The following is a 20,087-nucleotide window of genomic DNA, read 5'->3' as shown; positions in this document are numbered from 1 at the left end:
AATCTGAGCACACGGGCCTACAACATTTCCGCTTCCATCAGAAATGCAGCCGCCACAGCCGGAATTTGAACCCGCGACCTGCGGGTCAACAGCCGAGTACCTTAGCCACTAGACCACCGCGGCGGGGCATGTGTGCATTCTTTAGGTGACGCGCGTAAAGATCGAACCAGTCGAATTACAACTCTTTAAAAAAAAAAGCACGTTACAAAAGTACGGAACGCGTATGTATGCAATATAACTGCATCTACTCGCCACTCTTTTTGTTTTCATGCCGTGTTTTTTAGCGTTAAACAGTATACAGTCGCGCACATTAGCTTGAGGCCTGAACATTCAGCCTCAGGGCTTCAACAGGAAGTTATAAATCATAATTTATCAAAAAACAAGATATTTGAAAAATTTATTTGCCCTTACCTAGTCAACTTCGTTCATGCCTTGTGCATTGCTGCCGTCTCCCCGATGGGGCGAAAAGTCCAACTCAACTGGAATCTTGCTGCAACTGCTGCTGTTGCTCGACGACGAAAATGCCCGAAGGCACGAGAAAGGTATCACTGATGTTACTTTCTGTTATCAAGATTGCTTCGGTTGTCGATGCAAGATTATACTTTTCATCACTGACCACGGGTAAACCACAAGCCAAATTACAAGTTTGGTACATGTCTGCATAGGCCTGCGTTCGTTGCACCAATTTTTTCGCGCCGAGGAGAGCTTGGCTGGCACCACATACGCTTGCGAACGGGCGCAATGGTGTGACAGGTGTGACAGCACGTGACAGCGCAGAGCAGCGCACCGATATTGCCGATATTGCGCACCGTCACGACGAGCAGAGAAAGTCACGTGGTACGTTATCGTCATTCGCGGCCAACCCGGAAAACGAAAAAAAAAAAATCGAAGAGCCGTCCAAAGACTCTGAACAGCCCCTGCTGAAGGGAAGTGGACGCGCTGAGCGTGTTCCTGACGCTAAAGCCTGTAAAAAAAGTAATGTCGTAGTATACAAATGACATATGCTGCCTATACTAGAATGCGGAACTTATCTTCAATTTTTTGGAATCAAGACTGAAAAATCAAAGAAGCTTCGCACTAAGAGTGTCTCTTTGTTCCTTATGTTTGTTTTTTCGTTTTCTATCCTGCTCTCTTCTTGCCTTTGTCCTCTTTTTTCTCTATTTCTTCCCAACTTTTTTTTTCTCTTTCTACATATTGCTTGCTTGATCTCTTTTTTTATAAGTGATATTACCTGAGTTATGTATACATCAAGCGCATTGTTGCTCTCATGATGATAAGAGATCCTCAAGAGGAGGAGAACAAAAAGAACTCGTGGCCCGAGTGCGCACTCGATATGCCACATATCAAGCGATGACGACAGCATACGAAAGACCGGCCCCCGAATGTGCTCCACGCTCAACACTGACGTTTACGCGCTGAAACCACCGTGTGTTTTTGAAGAACGCTGTATTAGGCACCTCAAGACTATCGGACCGTTCCGGCTTTTTTAACGCGCATGCCATGTCAGTGCACTGAACACCAATCGGTCGAAATTTCTGGAGTCCTCCACTACGGCGTTAAACACCATCGTATATTGCTTTTGGGACGTTAAACCCCTGGTATCATTATAACGTGCATCGAAATGTAGAGAGACGAGTCATCTTTTATTGCCTTTCGCTTAAATTGAAATTCATTGAAAGAAAGGACGCCCTTGAGCTTAACAAAACGTCGTCTTACATTCTAAGGTGTAGCACAGATAACTTTAAGAGATGAGCTCACTATTTCTAATTCCTTTGTTTGAATTGATACGGAGAAAGTCTAAAAGCACGTGTTATTATGTCTTTCCCACTGCCTAAACGCAGCACACGTGATACTATACTAGAAAAGATGACGAAAACTTGCCTGTTGACGAGACACATGATATCTCATGAGATTCGACAGTGGTTTAGCGGTGCTGTTCAGGACATGAAATACGGCGTTCACTCAAGTTATATGACGAAAGTGAAAAAGACTCTAACGATTACATAGTTGGGGCTTGCTTCTTATAATGCGTGTTGTATTTCAGACATGCCCGAACTTGAAGAGAACTGTGAGCGGCGGCGATAAAATGCTGTGTTGTCACTTTTTTTGTGCCATGTTGTTGCTTGCCATGAAAGTGTTTGTGTTCTAATGTCCCGTTCATATTGTGTTAAATTGAGCTTCTATGGGCCATTTGTTGGCACGTTTCGTAATCTAGATTTTTAAATGTTTTCGGCTCTGCTTTGCTTTACCTAGCGAAGAGATAAAGAGTGGCCGTCCTCCGCTATGATGTCTACCTCTCCTATGCGGAAAGTTATTTAGAAAGTCATGTCTGAAATGACTACTGCATGTGAAGACCTCGTGGTAATGCTCAGCGGCCTGTCTTCAGTATGACTTGTTCAGTCGGTATGCGCATCAAGACGAGCCCAGGGGCCATTAAATAGCCTCAACCCCTTCGCGTTTCTACCAAAATAATAATTATTTCCAAGGTTATTGAATAAGAACCTAATGAATGCATGCTTTATCAGTGTTGAGAAGTGTGTTCATTTGTGTTTAGCAGAGTAGTGCACAGTGTACTATTCTTATATGTCCCTTTATTTCGCTCGCGGAAAATGTCTCTTCAGCAGACTATTTTTGAAATTGCTAAAACCGTGTTCTCAATAGCAATTTCTAAGAACGGTAACTCATAAATCGGACGAAATACAAGGGCGAGAATCGACACATTGACTCGCAGCCCATCGTATGCTGTTCGTATTTTGCATTGTTTTTCTTTGAAACTGTGCCCTAATCAGCCTGTCAACACGTATAATATTACTCTAGAAAACACAATACTGATAAGGCCATCTTCACTTTCTTAGTTACGTATTTCGCTTTTTCATTGCAACAGGCATCAAGCGAGACTACGTGGTCAAACCACTGGTCAACGTAGACCACTACAACTTCATGTGCCACGCGCTCGGCCTCGAGCCGAAGCCTAACAACGGTTCCTGGGCCCGGATGGACGAAGGGCTGGTCGAGTCCGAGGTGGACTTCCCCCGCTACGGCAGCTCCAAGTACAGCAACGCCGCGTCGACCCCGACCTTGGGCAAGCATCAGTCATTCTTCTGGCCAACGCTCTTCGATCACCTGACCTTGGTCATGGCGGCCATGTCGGCGCAGCTTTGCGCGCGGCACGCCCTTTGAAACGCGTGTACGGTGCTGTCGTCACGATTGCGGTTGTGTGTGCCAAAGAAAGACTTGTTTTACCCTCAGTTACCGTCATAGACGCTGAAGCGAAGCAGGGCCGGGTAGACTCTTGTAGCCTGAGGCCAGCGGTGCATTCTACGAAGTCAGCTGAAAGCGGCTACTTAATGGTTGTGCTGTTGTTACTGGGACGAGGGTCAACGAATAAGTGACAACACAGAAACCCCTTTCTGGTCATACCGTAATATATTCTTCTCGTAACACTATATAGCTAAGGAAACGGCCTGTTGTGCGATGCGCTGGTGTTAAGGCCCAGTCGGGTGTCTGTGGTCGTCCAACCGAACGAATCGCCTTTTGTGAGGTTGCCAGTTAAGCTTCTTTTTTTTTTTCGCGCTCTCGTTAGCGTTTCGCAGTCACGCTGTAGCTCCAGCCATTTCATGCAGCTCTGCAGTGTATGACTCAGAATTTGAGAGCGACAGGTATGACAAAAACTTCGAAGATTTTTTTTTCGCCAATCAAACATTACACACTAGCTTCTAACAAACATTTTTTTCGAAAGGATCATGAGGATCTAGCAAGAATTCTCGTCTTTTTGTCTACGACTGACACAAACACACATTGTTCTTCCTGAATGCCGGCTGTATAGTGTGCATGAACTGTTCGTTTATTTAACAAAGAAACAACACTTTTGGGGGAGTGGGGAGTGCGGTAGGTGGTGGTGGTAGTGGTTAGAAGATGAAAAAAGGCACCTAATTTCTGCAACCTGGTCAGGAGCAAGGCGCAGTGCCTGATTTTTGTTTTTTTTTTTTTGGGGGGGGGGGCATCCATTACCGTAAGAGCGATCTCTTTCCATCTGTTGAACATCTCTTGTTAGGTAAGAAGACAGGCACCTTACGATGTCCGTTACGCAGGACTTCTGCTCCCATGCGCACTTTTCTTATCCACCACGCTTTTTACCTATTACCTTTTTTTATTCCGTTTCTTATATTTATTTATTTTATCTAAGCCACACAGTGTGTTTCCAGCGGTGAGACACATTTGTGTATGGAGGGAAAAGACTGGTATAGTTTTTTTTTTTTTTGAAAAAAAAATTCGAATAACGGGTTGCACAATGGTTCTTCGCGACGCGGAAAACGAAGAATTTATGGCTATAAAGACCATTCAAAGGCGATAGAAGATTTCTTTTCACATTTTACTACTTCATACGCTACATAACAGGCCGGAATCTCTGTAAGAAAATGTAAGCTGGGAGCAGGAGCGAGTGTGTATAGCGAATTGGCACCCGAGTTATTTTTATTCCTCCTTAATTAGCTGTTTATCACAGCCATGTGAATGCTTGCTCGTGGACACAGTCACGGTGTTCTATTTATTTGCACCTGCCCCTTACAACACTGATCGCTACACCATCTTCACGCTGCAGCTGATGATTGGGGGGGGGGAAATTTATCAAAAACGTCTTTTAAGAGCTGGAATGCTGAAGCTAGCCTCTACAATCACAATTTTTCATAAGCACGGCTTCAACATATCCCATCACGTTCATTCTGCACGATGCTCATGATGGGAAGTTTACGAAGAATTCCAAGTAGGTTGGTTGGACGTTCCGTGCGAGTAATAAATCCTGTCCCTTTATCTGCTTTTGTTTTTACGTTTTACTTTTTGTGCTTGCGCGGTACGTCGATAATTCGCTTACAACTCAATGAATTCCTGGAGAACTTACAATACGCTGGGATATAAACTATAGCGCTTAACTGAATCATCATAAATTTGTTGGAAGAAACAAAGCAGCTACATTTCCTTACGGGAGAGTGAACTTTCACGGTGTTTCCGATCTACCCGCCATGCGTATACTATATTTCTTGATAATCAACGGAAACAAGTTCTAAAGTGGCACATGAAATTACTTCTCACGCTGTTTTCATCATTTGTATGTCAAACATCTGAATCAAATTCGTTACCCAATTAATTGCAATCACAGATGTTGGTGACATTACTTCATTGCACTTCAATGTGTCACCGTCGCAGCGTACCGAATGTGCACAGGCATTTTTCAGGCGCCCAATACTGTAAAAATTTTGTCAAGTAATTAAAGGGAGTTTTCTCCGACAAGGAAAACATCCGCTTCTTTTGGGCCGGTAAATGATAATGCAGCGATTCGTAAATTGTCCGAAGACACTGACATCTTTCGCTGGCACACGCCTACGGGGGACCCTTTCTTATACATTTTTGCATGCAGCAGGGGGTCCTTTGAAACACAGTAGTTCGAATTGAGCCTACGGAACACTTCCAACAACAGTTAATGAACTTCTTTAGAAATAAGATGTACTCAACCAAGCGAGCAGAGCGAGGCCCATAATTACAGACATTTGAGCTCAGTCACTTACGCTCTCTTATAAATTGACATAAACAAGAATGATACGCTGATCTTGACAGTAAAGTACCCCTCTTGCAATACAAAGACGTGTTTTACTTTACCTCGAGCAAACGCAAAGAGTTGATTCAGCTGGCTTGTAATGCAGCCTGACAGCGTGTTTTACAAGTGTCACTCACACTTCAGTGCTACTCGTGCCTATGCACAGGGATTTTTATCTGGGCGCATTTTCGGGCTTCTCGTTTGATTGACGTGACAGTTGCCGCTGCATTTAGGCATGAACGAAAACAGCCGACAAGTGCTTTACGTTTGTACTGCCTCTTTGTATTAGCTCGCTCACAAAGGACAACAGAGCTTGTAGCGCAGTTCTTCCAATGAAAACGTAGCTTTTTAACGCACTATAGTATCTACATGCTTTCTACGGCAATACTTTATTGAAATGGTTGTAGCCAGCACTCGAAATAGAAGCGCGTTCTTGTGTCTCGACGTACTGTACTCATCTGCACGTTGTTGTATCTCACGTTGTTGTATCTCATACGCCCACGTCAGTCACCTGTCCGCATGCACTTTCCTCATCCAAGATGTGTATCCTGTTATTGTTGTTCCGATGCTGAACTAACTTGTGTTTTTTTTCTCTCCCTGTGATTTTTGATGCCCGGTTGACGACCAGTGTTGATTGTTACCTCTGCGCGTTTCATGTAGTGCGCTCTTGTGCAATACTTCTTTCGTGATCGAGCTGATCCTATTGTACACAGATCGTTCACGTGCCCGGCTTTGATGGCAGCCACTTACCTGCGGACTGGAACGCGCTGTTTCTCGAGATAACTGCCTTATGTCGTGAAGTATCTGGTCTCACAGATAATGATGACTCTTATCTACGAGTTCATGTTAAAATTGCGCAAAAATGACAAAAACCAAGGGCAGTAGAAAGAAAAGTATGTGCATTACTTCGTGCTAAATCGTCCTGTTTGAATTCGTGAGTTCTGTAGGTGTAATACCCAGAGGGAAAAAGGCCTCTGAGACGCGGGCTTTACAGCCAATAAAAATTTGGTGGGCTGATATTGCAAAAACTTTTGGTAATTGTGTTTTTCTATTGGTTATTCGACTTCGATGATTAAATGGCCCACATTGTGATTGGCTGATACATTCCCATATAAAAATTTCCAGCGTGAGAAGCTTTTGTGAATACGGGTTCTGATCTGTCCATAAGTGACTCTCCCAATTTTATAAATAACTCTTGTAAGACCCAAAGTAGTACTATAAACTAACACTTCAAAATTTGGGGCTATGTGTTCAGCCAAAGCGACCACTAATGTTTTCCGCCGATCTCGTGTCCTGGACACTTTTTCATTCCCGACAGCATACCCAGGCTAGTGAGATTTTAACCAAACAAACGAAATCGTGCGGCGCGCATTTCACATGTCAAAAAGAATCGCAAATCTATAATTTGGCTAGATGATAAAACATGATAAACTTTCTTTGTCCACAAGTACGAAAATACTCAGCACCGCAAGAAAAAAAGGTTTATTGTTATATTTTCGCCGCAGTGAACAGATAGCTAATGTCGTCGGAATTCGGCGCGTCTTTTTCCCGTTGTGCCCAATATTTTTATTGCAATTTTGCGCAAAAAAACAATAAATCATGAAAGTTGCAGTTCTGTCATCACCGAACATTTCTAACAAACAATATTTACCAGTATTGCCACAAATCAGGTTGTACAAATGGAATATTTTTTTGTCGCTTTGGAGTCACCAAGAGACAATCGAACAAGTCCATGTGACAAACTACTTCAATGCTGGTTACAGAACCGCAGTCGCTGGTAAAGGTGTTGCTGCCGTACTTGAAGCCGGAAAGCAACGGCGCTGCTAACGGCACAGAATTGATTTTCGGTTTTTGTAGACGGTTATGTTAGTAGGCCTAGTAACATATGTGAAAAATTGCTTAATAAAGTATTTTCAAATAACAATACGAGCATGAGCGCATGATGTTATGTGATCTTTACAAATAAAAGAAAAATCTACAGAATATTCGTTCTGTGATATAGACATGTTTTTTTTTCTAGGCATATACCCGCTTGTGGGTAACACCTGGTCATGTAAGGACAAAGAACATCACAATAATATTCATTGCACTCCCACGGGTGCTCTCCGGCGGGTGCCTCCATAGAAAATGTGGCCGCCATGGCCGTGATTCGATCCCGCAACCTACGGGTCAGCTGATGAGGGCCTTAGCCACTAGACCACCGTGGCGGGCGTTGAACGCGTATGCTACGGTGTAGCAAGATGCACTTACAGTGGTCCTCGTCGAGAATGAGTTTCAGCTTTAGTTGAGGGCAAAAGAAACGTCAACGTCTACCTTAGCGCAGAAACCTGCAATTCTTGGCGAAATAGACGTCACGGGTGCAGTCCCCCTAACCAACGAGAGGGCGTGTTGTGCATCATCAATTTCGAAAGCCTGTTTAAGGTAAGAAGCACCGAAGTTATAGTATTTCTTACTTTATTTAAAATTTGACTACGACTAATCGCTGCTGTCTACATTCCGAACGGAGTGCCCAGGGCTTCAAATTTAAAGCACCTGCCATGCATTCGTAGTCAAGGCGCTTCGTCATCCTCTGCCGAGATGGACCTGAGCCTTCTGTAAGAAGACCGACGTGTCTCCAGCGAAGACCTGCGGAACAGGTTGCTGGGCAAGACGCTGTTGCAATGCTGCGAGCGCGGTGCGCGGCGACTCCGGAGGCGATGCGCCATCTCCAACGAGACGTCGGCGTACGCCTCGATCGTGGACTCGGTCACGGAGTGATGACTGAACACAGAACTGAAGGCGTGGCAGGAGAACTCCGAGGGCCCCTCGTCGCGGAGAAAAGGGTCTCTCATCGAGTACTCTTCGATACTGGTGAAATCGGGATCCCGGCATGCGGTCGATTCCGCTGCTGCCGTTGCTGCGGAGGCCACGACGGCGCCATCGTCGTCTTCGAAGGCGTCGTTAGTAGACCCAGAGAAGCGAGAACTGACTTTTCGGGCGAGGTCGCGAAGACGTCGGCAACGAGGCAGCGGTCTCCTCTCCAAAGTCGAGCGGCTGCCTCCTCCCTCGCTTCTCCAGGGTACCCTCGCCCGTGCCGGTCCTTGGCGGCGTGCCACGGCCCCAGGGAACGAGCCGGGATCATCGGACAGTGAGCCGGGGTCGTTGAGGTTTCCTGTGAGCACCTTGTTCTCCCTGCTCTGCCAGCGGGTCCAAAACTCGCGAAGCTTCTTAACCGAGTTGAACAGCGGACGTCGCGTGTTGTCGCCGCAGCTGGTCGCACTAGCTTCGTCGGCAGGCTCCTTGAGTACATAGGTCGAATTCATACTGACCTGGTCGAGCCCTCAGCGTGCAGCTGTCGAGACGCCAACGCAGGCGATGACTCGCTTCTCGGTGCCGAAGGGGTCACCTCCTGCCAAGCTCGTGGTCGCGCTCAAGCTGTCCAGCAGTTCAGACGCATCAGCGATGGCACGGCGCACACTCGGATGAGGTAGCAGAGCAGGGCGGCCGCGAAGGTCCTGCGTGGTGGCAGGCCCATGCCGTGGAACACCTGAAGCAGGTAGAAGCACTGCAGGAGCCCCGTGCTAAGGCCCGCGGCGAAATCGGCGTCCCACATGCTTCTCAGCAGATTGAAACAGTCCATGATTGCCGGGCTTGGCATCTTGGCAGCCGCCAGAAGCGTCGAAGCCCGTGATGCACTCGCGGAATTTTTGGGGGGTTCGTGTTGCGCCCCCGCGGCGCGGCCTTAGGTCGTCATGTCGCCACCGCCGCCTCGTCTTGCTGCCCGCCGAACGCGAGCCGAGCACGAGGCGACAGGCTCATGACGCTGCTCCTGATGATGATTCCCAGAATAATGGCACAACCATTGCCACCTAGAAAAATAATGGCAGAACACACCACGCGGGATCGGCCACGAAGTTTGCGGCAGTAGAATTTCATTTCGAGGCTTTCCTTAGCAGCAGCTGAATGCAGTGGTCCCAAGCGGCCCAATGATTAGGAAAATGTTTACGCTTACATTCCTCTGTCTCAAGTTTCCTGTGCAACCCACGTGGCCTTAGTTAAAAAGAGGTGTGCCCAACTAACCCCCGCTGCGGAACCCCCTGAGGAGAAATATTGAATGTTCCTTCTAAGAAAAACAAAGAAACAAAAAAGAAACATCGTTGTCTTGCCCTTTTGTTCAAGAATTTCGGCGTAAAGAATAACGTTGACATAATGAAAAACAAGCAGATCGTGCAATGTGACTTGTGAAAGCACCAAAATTTCTTACAGTTGGAGTTAACCACTACTATAAAGTCACCGTCGCAGCAACCACCACCACCACCACCAACACCACCACCATCATCATCATCCTCCCCATCATCATCATCACCATCATTTTGCCCCCTTAACACGATAAAAACAGCGCACATTTCATTTTTTCGCTACCAAATATGCTTTACGACAAATTAATTGTGACTGCTCACTCATTTAAAATACTCGTAGAAAAACCGGCGTGGGTTTGAGCCATTGATGAGGAAGAAAATTGAGTCACTCACCTTCTACCAGCATACGTGAAAGTAGACGAAAAAGAAGTGCATCAAATGTTACTTCATTTTGAAAGATAGCACTAAGTTAAGTTTTACTTAAGAAATTAAACGAAACTTCTGTGCCTCAGGTTAATTTTGACTGCACATTTAATTTTTTACCCTTCAATATTGTTGAAAGTCTCTACTAAATTTGAAACTACGATATCTTCGCCATGAAATCTCCTACAGTGAGTATATGCCATATTCTGTAAGGCTCGAACAAACCAAGTTATTTCTGAAGCTCGCACTGGAAGTCAGTTCACCGCACAATCAGTTTTCTTGTGGTAATAGCTTTAGAAGTAGTAGGTTTTACAGACATTATGCCTCACGACTAATTGAAACCCTAAACAGTCTATTAACTATGCTTCCATCTCAATTTCTCCTTCTTAGCTATGTATATTTCATTTAGTTACGTCACGTTGGCAGTTCCTATGAATCTGAGAAATGTGAGCCCCATTTGCTCATTCCGCTCATCCTCCAATCGATGCTGTAAATCTGGACCCTTAGGTACACTTGAACGAAAGTACTCAACCATTTTTTATCACGTCGTATTTATCAATATGAAGTAGACGACAGGTATCGAACCCACAACATTGGACGCAGCAGCGTTACGACTAATACATTCAGCTAGTAGAGCGGCTGAGCTCTGGTGTAAACTTCGGTGCCGCAACGTGCGTTAGCGAAGCGAACGGTGCAATGATACGAAGCGAAATGAAGGTAAGTGTTTATGTTTTTTCCATGTCATGACTTCATGATAACACTTTCCCAAGGTTGCTGAGATTTCTTAGTGGCATGTGTCGCCTTGAAGGTCACTGCAGCTCGATTGGACGTTCTTCGTTTTGAATGAGACCATCGCGCTTTTTCCTGTTCAGGTAAACCCACATGGCGAGGGCTCCGCAAGCGATACCGACCAGGGTGAACGTAGCCGCAATTGCCGCAAATGCACCTGCGTTTGCACAGAAAGAGAGAACAAAAAAAGAAGGAAAAAAGAAACGTTAACGCCTTAAGTTGCCAGTGATCCAGCTCCCGATTCAATTCAATTCAATTCAATTTTATTTTCCAGTTTATACATACTGGATGGTTGCGTTGGGTTAAAAGCTACATAAGTAGCTTGACGAGACCCAACGACCAGACTATACAGGGCAGTAACAGCAAGCAGTCCGGTGCACTGACGAGAAAACCAACAAGTAAAACAGAGTACCATATCGTATGTACATATACAGCGATTTACATGGATTTCCAGTATGAGGATTGCAGGAAGAAAAAGTGAAAATAAATACATGTGCATAAAAAGTGCTAGAAAAAATAAATAAAAAAGTGCTACATACAATAAAATCCGGCTATACCATAAGTAATAAACATAAATAATAATAACACAGAATATTAACACCGTACCAATGCAGCAATGCTAGCTATTCGGGACAAAATAAAAGAAAAACACTGGCCATATAACACAGCAAGAAATTCATGTAAGCAGAAGACTGCTCTTCACTATGTGCGGTTCCATCAATGAAACCGCACATAGTGAAAAATGTAAACCGACGCAGAAAATCACATCTCGTTCCCCGCATATTCCTCATCAGCAATTAGAGATTAACAGTTCTCATTGCTACAGGTTGAGATGTTGACGAAACATGAAAAAAATTGAAGCAGCCATTCGTATAAAGCAGCAACAAGAAAATCCTTGCAGATGTCTCAAAATAGGGCTCACACAAAATTTGTCCTATTCCGCAGTTCCAACTCGGGGTGAACGCCGTTCCCGTCGACAATTACCAACCAACGTTCTTCGTGCCGCATCTTGTCGGTGGTTTTTTTTTTTTTTTTTTGCTTTAAGGAACTTTTGTCATCTAATCAGAATTAGCATAAGTGATTTTGCAGTCGAAGGCTTTGTTCGATTACATTGACGAATAGAGCATGGGTGAAGGTTGTCAACTACCAAGTGTCCCTACTGCCTATTATAGAAATATCTACAAAGTCCACAAAAATGGACTGGCGCAGTCAGAAAAAAGCCTCCATTCGCACTTCGTGGCCCTAAAATGCCCCGAATAGTGGTGTCTATCGGTGAGTTAGTAAGCAGCTGTCAATTGGAAACATACCAGCGCTGTAGCCGGCGTCTTGGCCAGCTGGTTGGTTTTCCTTTCCTCGAACAGTGCTGTCCATTGCTTTCTGGGGTTGGTAATAGAGCGTTTGTTTCCTCTTCGGCCATTGCGCCTCGGCGAAAGATCCCTTTAGGGCCTGGTAGGTACGCAGCTAGAAAGTAGTAGCAGCTTTGTTGTCATAAGAAGAAAGAAGATATAAGCATGCATGTTTCATGCGAAAAGAAAGAAACTGAAATGGTAAAGCTCTAAGAAGTAGCTTTGGGGCACGGGAGCGTCATAATCGTCGTAAGACGCTAGGCGGATTTCGTGTCTGATGGTGTTCCGGCCACGACGCCCTCTCTTCGATGACCGCTCGTCGATCGGGGCCCCGCCAGCGGACTTCTCTAACAACCTCCAATCTTTACTTCTTCATATCTCTTGTATTTCCTTCTTATACCTTCCCACGCGAACCACTGCTCAGGTGTCGCACTTTGATGCAGACAGTTACGGGCTCAACTTTCCTCTTCATTTTGTATTTTAAAGTAGCACTGACACACGACTTGGAAGGCGAAATAATAAGCGAGATAGATTTATTTGGAGACATACACAACATCTTCGAGATATAAAGAGCAAAAAGTAACACTATATGCCGAGCCCCTCGTGACACCGACATAAAGGCAGGGGCAATGTGAACAAACCTGGGTCACGAGCTGGTTGCCGGCACGCGTCTTGAGCGTGCGCTACATACTTTTCGTTTCCTCTTCCGCGCCTGTGACTTCGCGTGTGCTGGCTGTGCTCAAGGAGGATTATTCCTCCTTGGCTGTGCTGAGACGGGGTCGCTGTGCGTGGCCCCCACGTCAATGTTTTGCGTGGTCACGTGGACAGCTGTGTCCACCGTTCCCCCGGAACTGCTCCTGGCTAGCTCGGCGCTCTTTGCTACCGAAACAGAGACTGGGCGCTCTAATGACGTCTCTAAACCAATAAGCGCCACACATACGCACAAACCAGGTTTTTAGCTGTGATAAGCGGGTCATAAGCTACCTACGGCAACAACAACAACAAAAAAAAAACAGTCTGCAAAGTTTCGTTTCAGTGCTCCTTCAAAACCCGTACCCCTTCCCTCCCCCACATAAGTTCAACAAGACGCTTCGCTCGCAGTCACTTCAGCAGTGCCTTCGTCGTTTTTCGCATGTCACTTCAATGAAATTTGAAGAAAGGCGACGGGTGCGCACGAATAGAAGTCACCCTCCATTGTTTTATTGTTTACATATGGAATCTGAGTTCCAGAATAATCAGAAACTCTGACCACACTTTGAACTATGCTTTCCATGAAGTCTGTCGAACAGCCAATGAAGAGTATTCAACATCAATGAACATTTACGATGCTCGAAGGCAGAACGAGGTGTAAGAAAGAACACGACAGCATTATGTCAGATCCAGAACAGAAATAGCGATAAAGTATGTTTGTTTGTTTTTTGCAATACCTATATTTGCACTTACCTGCGTATTGTCGTTTTCATCTGAAAGCACGAGCGTGAAAACCAACGTTCCATTTTGAACTCGTTCCAAAATTTTTTGCAATGATTCGTCGACCGTGACGACATGCTTTGATTGAAGTTCAGACAGGGGTTCCAATATCTTGAAGAAAGCCATTATTTCGTTGCTTCTTTTATAGAACGCCACCTGTTGATGGCGATGACACTCTCATTAACACAGTCTCCGGATAAAAACGTTTTAACACTCGAATTTTGGAAGCAATGTCGTAAGTCCAGGAAAACCGCAAAAGGGGGACAGAAATAAGAGGACAGCCATTTAGTTTTTTTTATAATAGGTCGTACTTTATGTTCATAAGAATTCAATATTGCTTTCAAATAAACTTAAAAAACGAGCATGAGGTCTGAGTTAGAATAATCGCATTGTTCTATTGAGAGTTATTTAAAGCCGTCAAGCCGCTTTTGCTATTTCCAGTCTGACACAGCTGAGGGGTATTTTAAACACAGCTGAGAGGTACATGTTAAAACATAATCCGCCTCTTAATGTTGAATGCCATATACATAAATCAAATATCTAAAGCTAAAGCTAAATTCTAAAGCTAAATCTCAAGGAGGGACACTTTCAAGTGTGTCCCCACGCGCTCCAGCCTGAACACAAGAAGGTCCGGAACCCTCCCCCTTGATACCCCCCCCCCCCCCATGATTTACACCAATGTTCAGAAGTCGCAAGTTTCGTCTTGCTTCCTTGGTACATTACTGCCACATGAAGCAGCCGTTTTTGCTAAATGTTTATTTGCAATTCAGTAAGCGTCATCAGCCGCTACAATATATTACTCAGCATGACTAGTAACGCGTGAGTGCATGCATAAACATAGTCTCAATTAAGAGCTGAAATCTTGCGCATGTATTCAAGTTATCATGTACAGGAGTAAATAATATATTCATACACGAAATGGTAAAGAACAGTATTTGCTGGTGGAAATAAGGCTTGCGGAAGCCATGGGCAAATTCGCATCTCGTATACGGGCATGCGCTGCCGTGCTTCAAGTCATACTGAACGTGGCTCTACGTTTTCATCTTTACTTTTACCCTACCGATGGAATAATATTGGGGATTTTTACATTTATCTATAGAACTCTTAAAACGAGACCCTTTACGTTTAAGAACACTCGCAAGGATACCGATTATAACTGCATACAAGGGGCCGTACTCACTCCGATAACCTCGATCCGCATAACGGTGTCTACATCTCCGTAGTCTTTCAGCGATCCTCTAAGTGCGTCCACAAACACTTGCTTGTTTTGTCGAATGATCTTGTAGTCGTCTCCTGCGAAATTAAAGGCATTTTCAATGTAGCGAGCTCACGTTTCTCACCTTTTTTTTAGTTGATGTATACAGATAAGGCTTTCAAATATTGCGTAAAAGTCTTCCCCATTTAGGGCAACAGCTTCAAGAGTATTTAATACGGTTCAATTTCAACACTTCTCGTATCCTTTAGTAGAAAACTCGTGCATTACCTTTGAACGAAACCTTGAAGGTCCTTGCTTCGTGACGGGAGACACAACCTGGCGCTTGGAACACCGATAGCCGCGGCTGTTCTGAAGTGAACTTGAAGTAGTTTTTCGTCACCACGTGCTGCCTGAATTCCAGTGTTCCATCCTTCATGGCCTTCGGCGAAAAGGGAATTCGATATCACTGTGTGACTCATAATCAAAACGTGGTTTGTACACTAAAGCATCCATAATTTAAAATTATAATCAGAAAAGCCTAAACGTACCTGGCATTCCATTTCGTCATCGGGCTCACTTCCGCATTTCATCATTATTTATATATTACTCTTTTTGTTATTATACTGCGTCTCTCTTTTGAAGACTTTAAATCCCATTTCACATTCATAAACAGGGTAACATGCCTTTGGCTATATAAGCGCGGACATTATGTCATGAGAACGGTGTAAAGATACAGTGAACTGCTCAGAACACACGAAAAGCGACGTCAAGGAGGTTTCTAATCTTCGCGTTAGTGCCTAAACAGGATGGCCGCGATGACGTCACTGCTGCGTATCACACTAACTTTCTGGCAGTGACCGCGCTTCACCAGGTTACCGCTGTTATCAGTTCGTCGTTCCGTTCAAGCCACTGCTGCTGTGCTATCTTTCAGCCCCACTACCTACTTACGCAACTTCTCTTTGAGTAGGAGGTTTGAGAAAGCGGTTTCGTAGCATTCAATGCAAGCCATCTATAGTTAGTACTTCACCAGGGTTTGAAGTCGATAATAGTGTTAGCTCGTATGCATGACTGTATACACAAGACGCGTATTTCTGCCTTAAACATCTTACAAGCTACCATATATTATCCTAGAGATCAAAGTTTCTTATATCTTTACTATTTAGCTGTTCCATTTAGGAATGAACAGTAGTACGTGTAGTATTCACTTGAAGCAACAGTGGTACGCAATTTTAAGCTGTCGCAATCATGGCGTATTTTAACAGCTCCATGGTTTGCAAGAATGTACTTTTATTTGAAACTAAAATTTCCTTTCTGAGAGCCGATAACCTTACGTTAATATTATTGTGTGTTACTAGATAAAATCGCAGTGGTCCATTGCGAAACTTGGAAGGGTAATGATGGGCTTTTTTGTTGAATATCGCTGCACAGACGTCTATGCATACAAAACTGGTGCACACTGAACTCTAGTCTTGCGTCGTTGTCTTAGATCCCTATTAAGACACCATTAGCAGTATTCTTTCTGGCATAACAACATTTAGTCACACGTATTGATCCGAGAACTGCCTTCTCAAAAGTCCTTGTGGAAGACCTGCCTCTGGTTGAAACATTTACATATACTAGATTATGCCAACGGTAAAATTAACTAGTGCATTTACTCAGCTGAACTTAGTAGATGTCGCATAATTCGCTTATTCCTCTTACAGCAAATGCCCACTATGCTGAAACGAGTTCGCTATATAATGGATCCATAGCCCAATTGGAGGAAATTTGCGGTTTTTGAGAAACAGCCACGCAATATAAAAGAAAGAAGGTACCTGATGCGTATCTGTATATATGCTTTCCTGGACAGGAACAAACTCAATGTCGCGTTCACCTGAACGCTCTGCCTCCGAGTCCTGGAAGAAAGAGAGTGACCTTATATGTGGCCAGTTTCGCCGGTAAAGATGGCATTGGCACCAATGAAAATCGTCAAAATTTCCGTAGACACTTTATAAGTGAATGGTATAACAAGTTCAAAACGTGGCAAAGGGGGATGGGGTATCTAACACGAGACACAAAACTTCATAACTGCCATATTTTTCAATGCGAAATGCTGTTATACTTGTGTATTTGTTCTTTTGTTGTTAGATTTTAGTCCCCCGTAGATCAAAGCAAGTTGTGTCACCAGAAAGGATACTACGGAACACGAATTTGTTTTAAACGTTGGTGTAAATAATAATTCGGAACGAGTAGAAATTGTTCGAAATGCGAAGACAATTAATGGCATGACAAAAGTCTGACATGAAAAAAAAGACATTGCAAAATATTAACAAATGATTCCCTTGAATGAGTCTTCTAGCTTAAATCTAGTAATTGGTGCAAATTCTTCTTTATTAGAAAGCCGGAAAAAATTAGGAGGCGTTCCAAATGTTTGACTAAGGTGTTTTGTAGTGGCTCTCGAGCGTCGTCGTTCGTGTGTCCCTGAGTAATCCTTGATTTAACTTCGCTTTGTTTCGTCACCTTGGCTGGGCGGATCTCAGAGGCCACACAGAAGGAAGCGCGTGGTTGAGATTTCCTCCGCCAGGTGCCGCAGCGATTCCGAATTCTCTAGGGAGCCTTCACGTGCGTGCCGCCTACGGAGGCGGCGCGCAGATGAAGGCTCCAGAGGGTTCTTCAAATAAAACCGTCTGTTCTTTCAATGAACTAATTCAATCAATTTTCAATAATTATCCTGGCAGTTAAGAACAAAAGTGCCTCTCGGTGCCCGTGCTTCAGTGCCTTCTAGGCTGACCTTGGTTACTACTTAAGGCAAAAAAAGGTTCGCGCGATATGCCTGTTGATCTATTAACAAGCGATGATCCCAAAGTTACCGCAATCAACAATTACACGAGGACAAGAAATTTCGCCTACATCGTTACGTGCGCCGTTTTCTTCTACGAACGTAGACGTCTTGCTTACCGTCATCAGCGAAATCTCGTGCCTCCTCGTGGTATCGTTCATTTCCTCCAGTGACTCATTTATCAAAGCCGTCCATGTTTCAACCTCTATGCCTCTGATGTTGTACTGCTCAAAAGACAAGATAAATAAGTTAGACGCCAGATGTATGTCGTTTGAACGATGATATTCCACTACTCATCAAACATGAGATGGTTCCCATCCACGTTTCCCGCAAGAATGATTCTACCTTTCTCAATAAAACATCTTATTGTAGCTACCATTCCTGAAACAGCTTATATCAGGTGTCATTCATGAAACGCATTTTTACAGCGGAGCAGTTATGTTTGAAGTTTTCGGTGTGTTGTGGATACAAAATTACCCTCATCGTGAACTGAAACGCGCTCTGTTGGTGCTCTTCTTCATAGCCTTCGTTTTCTTCATTGTCTACTTCGATTTCAGATTCCCCCCCCCCCCTTGCGTTCAGTCTGAGGGGGCACACGCTTCGCAAGTGTCCCGCCTTGACATTTAGCTTTAGACCATCATATATTTCAGTTACTTGACAGTTAAGTGTAACGCATTAAACTACTTGAAGCCTGATCATTTTTGAGCACGTACACGTGTTCAATGCCCCTCAGCTATGCGAGACTATGCAAGTCTTAAAAGCCACTCGATCGGTTCAAGGAAGACTGAATGGAACAATGCACTTACTCAAAGTCGGACCTCATGTTCGTTTTTGTTATAGTTTTACTTCAAGAGATCTTTTTAGTCTTATGTAAATAAATATTTAGTCCTTCTTTAAAGACAACATAATCGCCATGATCTGATTTGTGTCCCCTCTGTTCTGGAATTACACCACCGCAAGAAACACGTAGCCAAGATTAAATGATTTTTATTCAAGTGCAAACAAAAAAAAGAAAAAATACGCTTCGGAAAGAGAGGACAAAAGGCACCGGTTGATTCATTCCACAGGACGCTTTCGCTAGGACAAAGCTGTACAAATGAACCCATTACACAAAAAATGCATGAGCCGCGATGTTGATACATAGATGTTGGTTGTGGTCCTGCGGAGAACGTTGAGTCGACTTTCTTTGGTGTTGCGTTCAAGGCGCTCAAGCGCAGTCAACCATGGATGAACAGCGAGCGCGGCTGAGAGAGTTGCCGGACTTCGGCATCCGCATCAAAGTTTCCCGCACGAGCGAGAGGATTTGTGAGGGACAGCGGTTGCCGATGCGCCGTGAACCGTGAGGCGACGTTGCATCGAACCGGTTGTGAGCGCTTTCGCAATGACTGCACCACGACTTTCATTGTTCTTTTTCTTGTTAAATTTGTTGTGAATTTGTTTAGTTCGTCGTTGCGCTTTTCTGCCTGGGCGTTCTTGATATTGTTTTGCTCAGAATAAATAAATAAATAAATAAATAAATGAATAAATAAATAAATAAATAAATAAATAAATAAATAAATAAATAAATAAGTAAAAGAAGTGCCTACATTTGGTGGCTGTACTTTGCTTCTTCCACGAGTGCTCTTTTTGCTACGTCATTTCTGCTCAGAGTATTGAATTTGCCTAAGAACCACAACATTTTTTATACACGAATTTGTTTTCTTTTTCTTTTATTCTGAGTCAAAGAAACAGTAGAAGTCGAGGGATCGGCTTGCTTTCCTTTCGAAAAAATAAAGAAAGAATCTGCGTCATACGTTACGGTGATATTGTCTTTCGGGTGACTTGGGTATTGAAAGTGTTCTACTCTCAGAGGTAAATAAAAGCCCCGCCACTAAAGCACGCGGATGACGGACCACACAATTCGATATCTAACACATGGAGGTGAGAGAGACCGTGGCAAGCTAGAGAGAAGTTTCAAGCGAGCAAAAATAGATCAGAATTCATGGCGCGTGTACACTTGTTTTCGCAGGTATGCGTCTCCAACCTGATGTCTCCACTTTTGACAAAAAAATACGCGAGTCCACGCCCCGACGCAGGGCAAAACTGCAACAAGTCCCTTTCTAGCTTACTGAACGTTATGATTAAGTTATATGACCTAATTATTATAAATTAGCAGGTTACCCCAGCATACAAAAAGGTGTTTCAAGTGCGGATACGAATGAGGTCACGGAAAATTTTTGTTTTTGTAGATTATTGAAAAAAAGAGCAGCGGCTGTTCTTATAAAAAAACAAAAGCTGGACAGATGAGATACGACTTCAATTCCCGCCTTTCTCATGGACTTAGGTTCAGAGTATGGTG

At 44.1% G+C, this 20,087-nt stretch overlaps 2 protein-coding genes across 2 annotated transcripts in view; one reads left to right on the top strand and one right to left on the bottom strand.

The window, feature by feature from the left end:
* LOC142814578 (glycerophosphocholine choline phosphodiesterase ENPP6-like) overlaps nt 1-3,627 on the top strand; it is an 86,850-nt gene extending 83,223 nt beyond the window's left edge. The window contains exon 8 of the mRNA XM_075893530.1: nt 2,885-3,627. Coding sequence (XP_075749645.1) covers nt 2,885-3,180 — 296 coding nt within the window. The 3' untranslated portion in view covers nt 3,181-3,627. The remainder of the gene's footprint in view (nt 1-2,884) is intronic.
* A 7,216-nt stretch (nt 3,628-10,843) lies between these two features.
* LOC142814576 (uncharacterized) overlaps nt 10,844-20,087 on the bottom strand; it is a 31,497-nt gene continuing 22,253 nt past the window's right edge. The window contains exons 9-15 of the mRNA XM_075893525.1: nt 17,869-17,973; nt 16,746-16,826; nt 15,220-15,370; nt 14,917-15,029; nt 13,710-13,892; nt 12,228-12,381; nt 10,844-11,077 (exon numbers count right to left, since the gene is read on the bottom strand). Coding sequence (XP_075749640.1) covers nt 10,941-11,077; nt 12,228-12,381; nt 13,710-13,892; nt 14,917-15,029; nt 15,220-15,370; nt 16,746-16,826; nt 17,869-17,973 — 924 coding nt within the window. The 3' untranslated portion in view covers nt 10,844-10,940. The remainder of the gene's footprint in view (nt 11,078-12,227; nt 12,382-13,709; nt 13,893-14,916; nt 15,030-15,219; nt 15,371-16,745; nt 16,827-17,868; nt 17,974-20,087) is intronic.

The sequence above is a fragment of the Rhipicephalus microplus genome, chromosome 4 (genome assembly GCF_043290135.1).
Source record: "Rhipicephalus microplus isolate Deutch F79 chromosome 4, USDA_Rmic, whole genome shotgun sequence".
NCBI lineage: Eukaryota > Metazoa > Arthropoda > Arachnida > Ixodida > Ixodidae > Rhipicephalus > Rhipicephalus microplus.
This window is presented reverse-complemented; position numbering and strand designations above follow the sequence as displayed.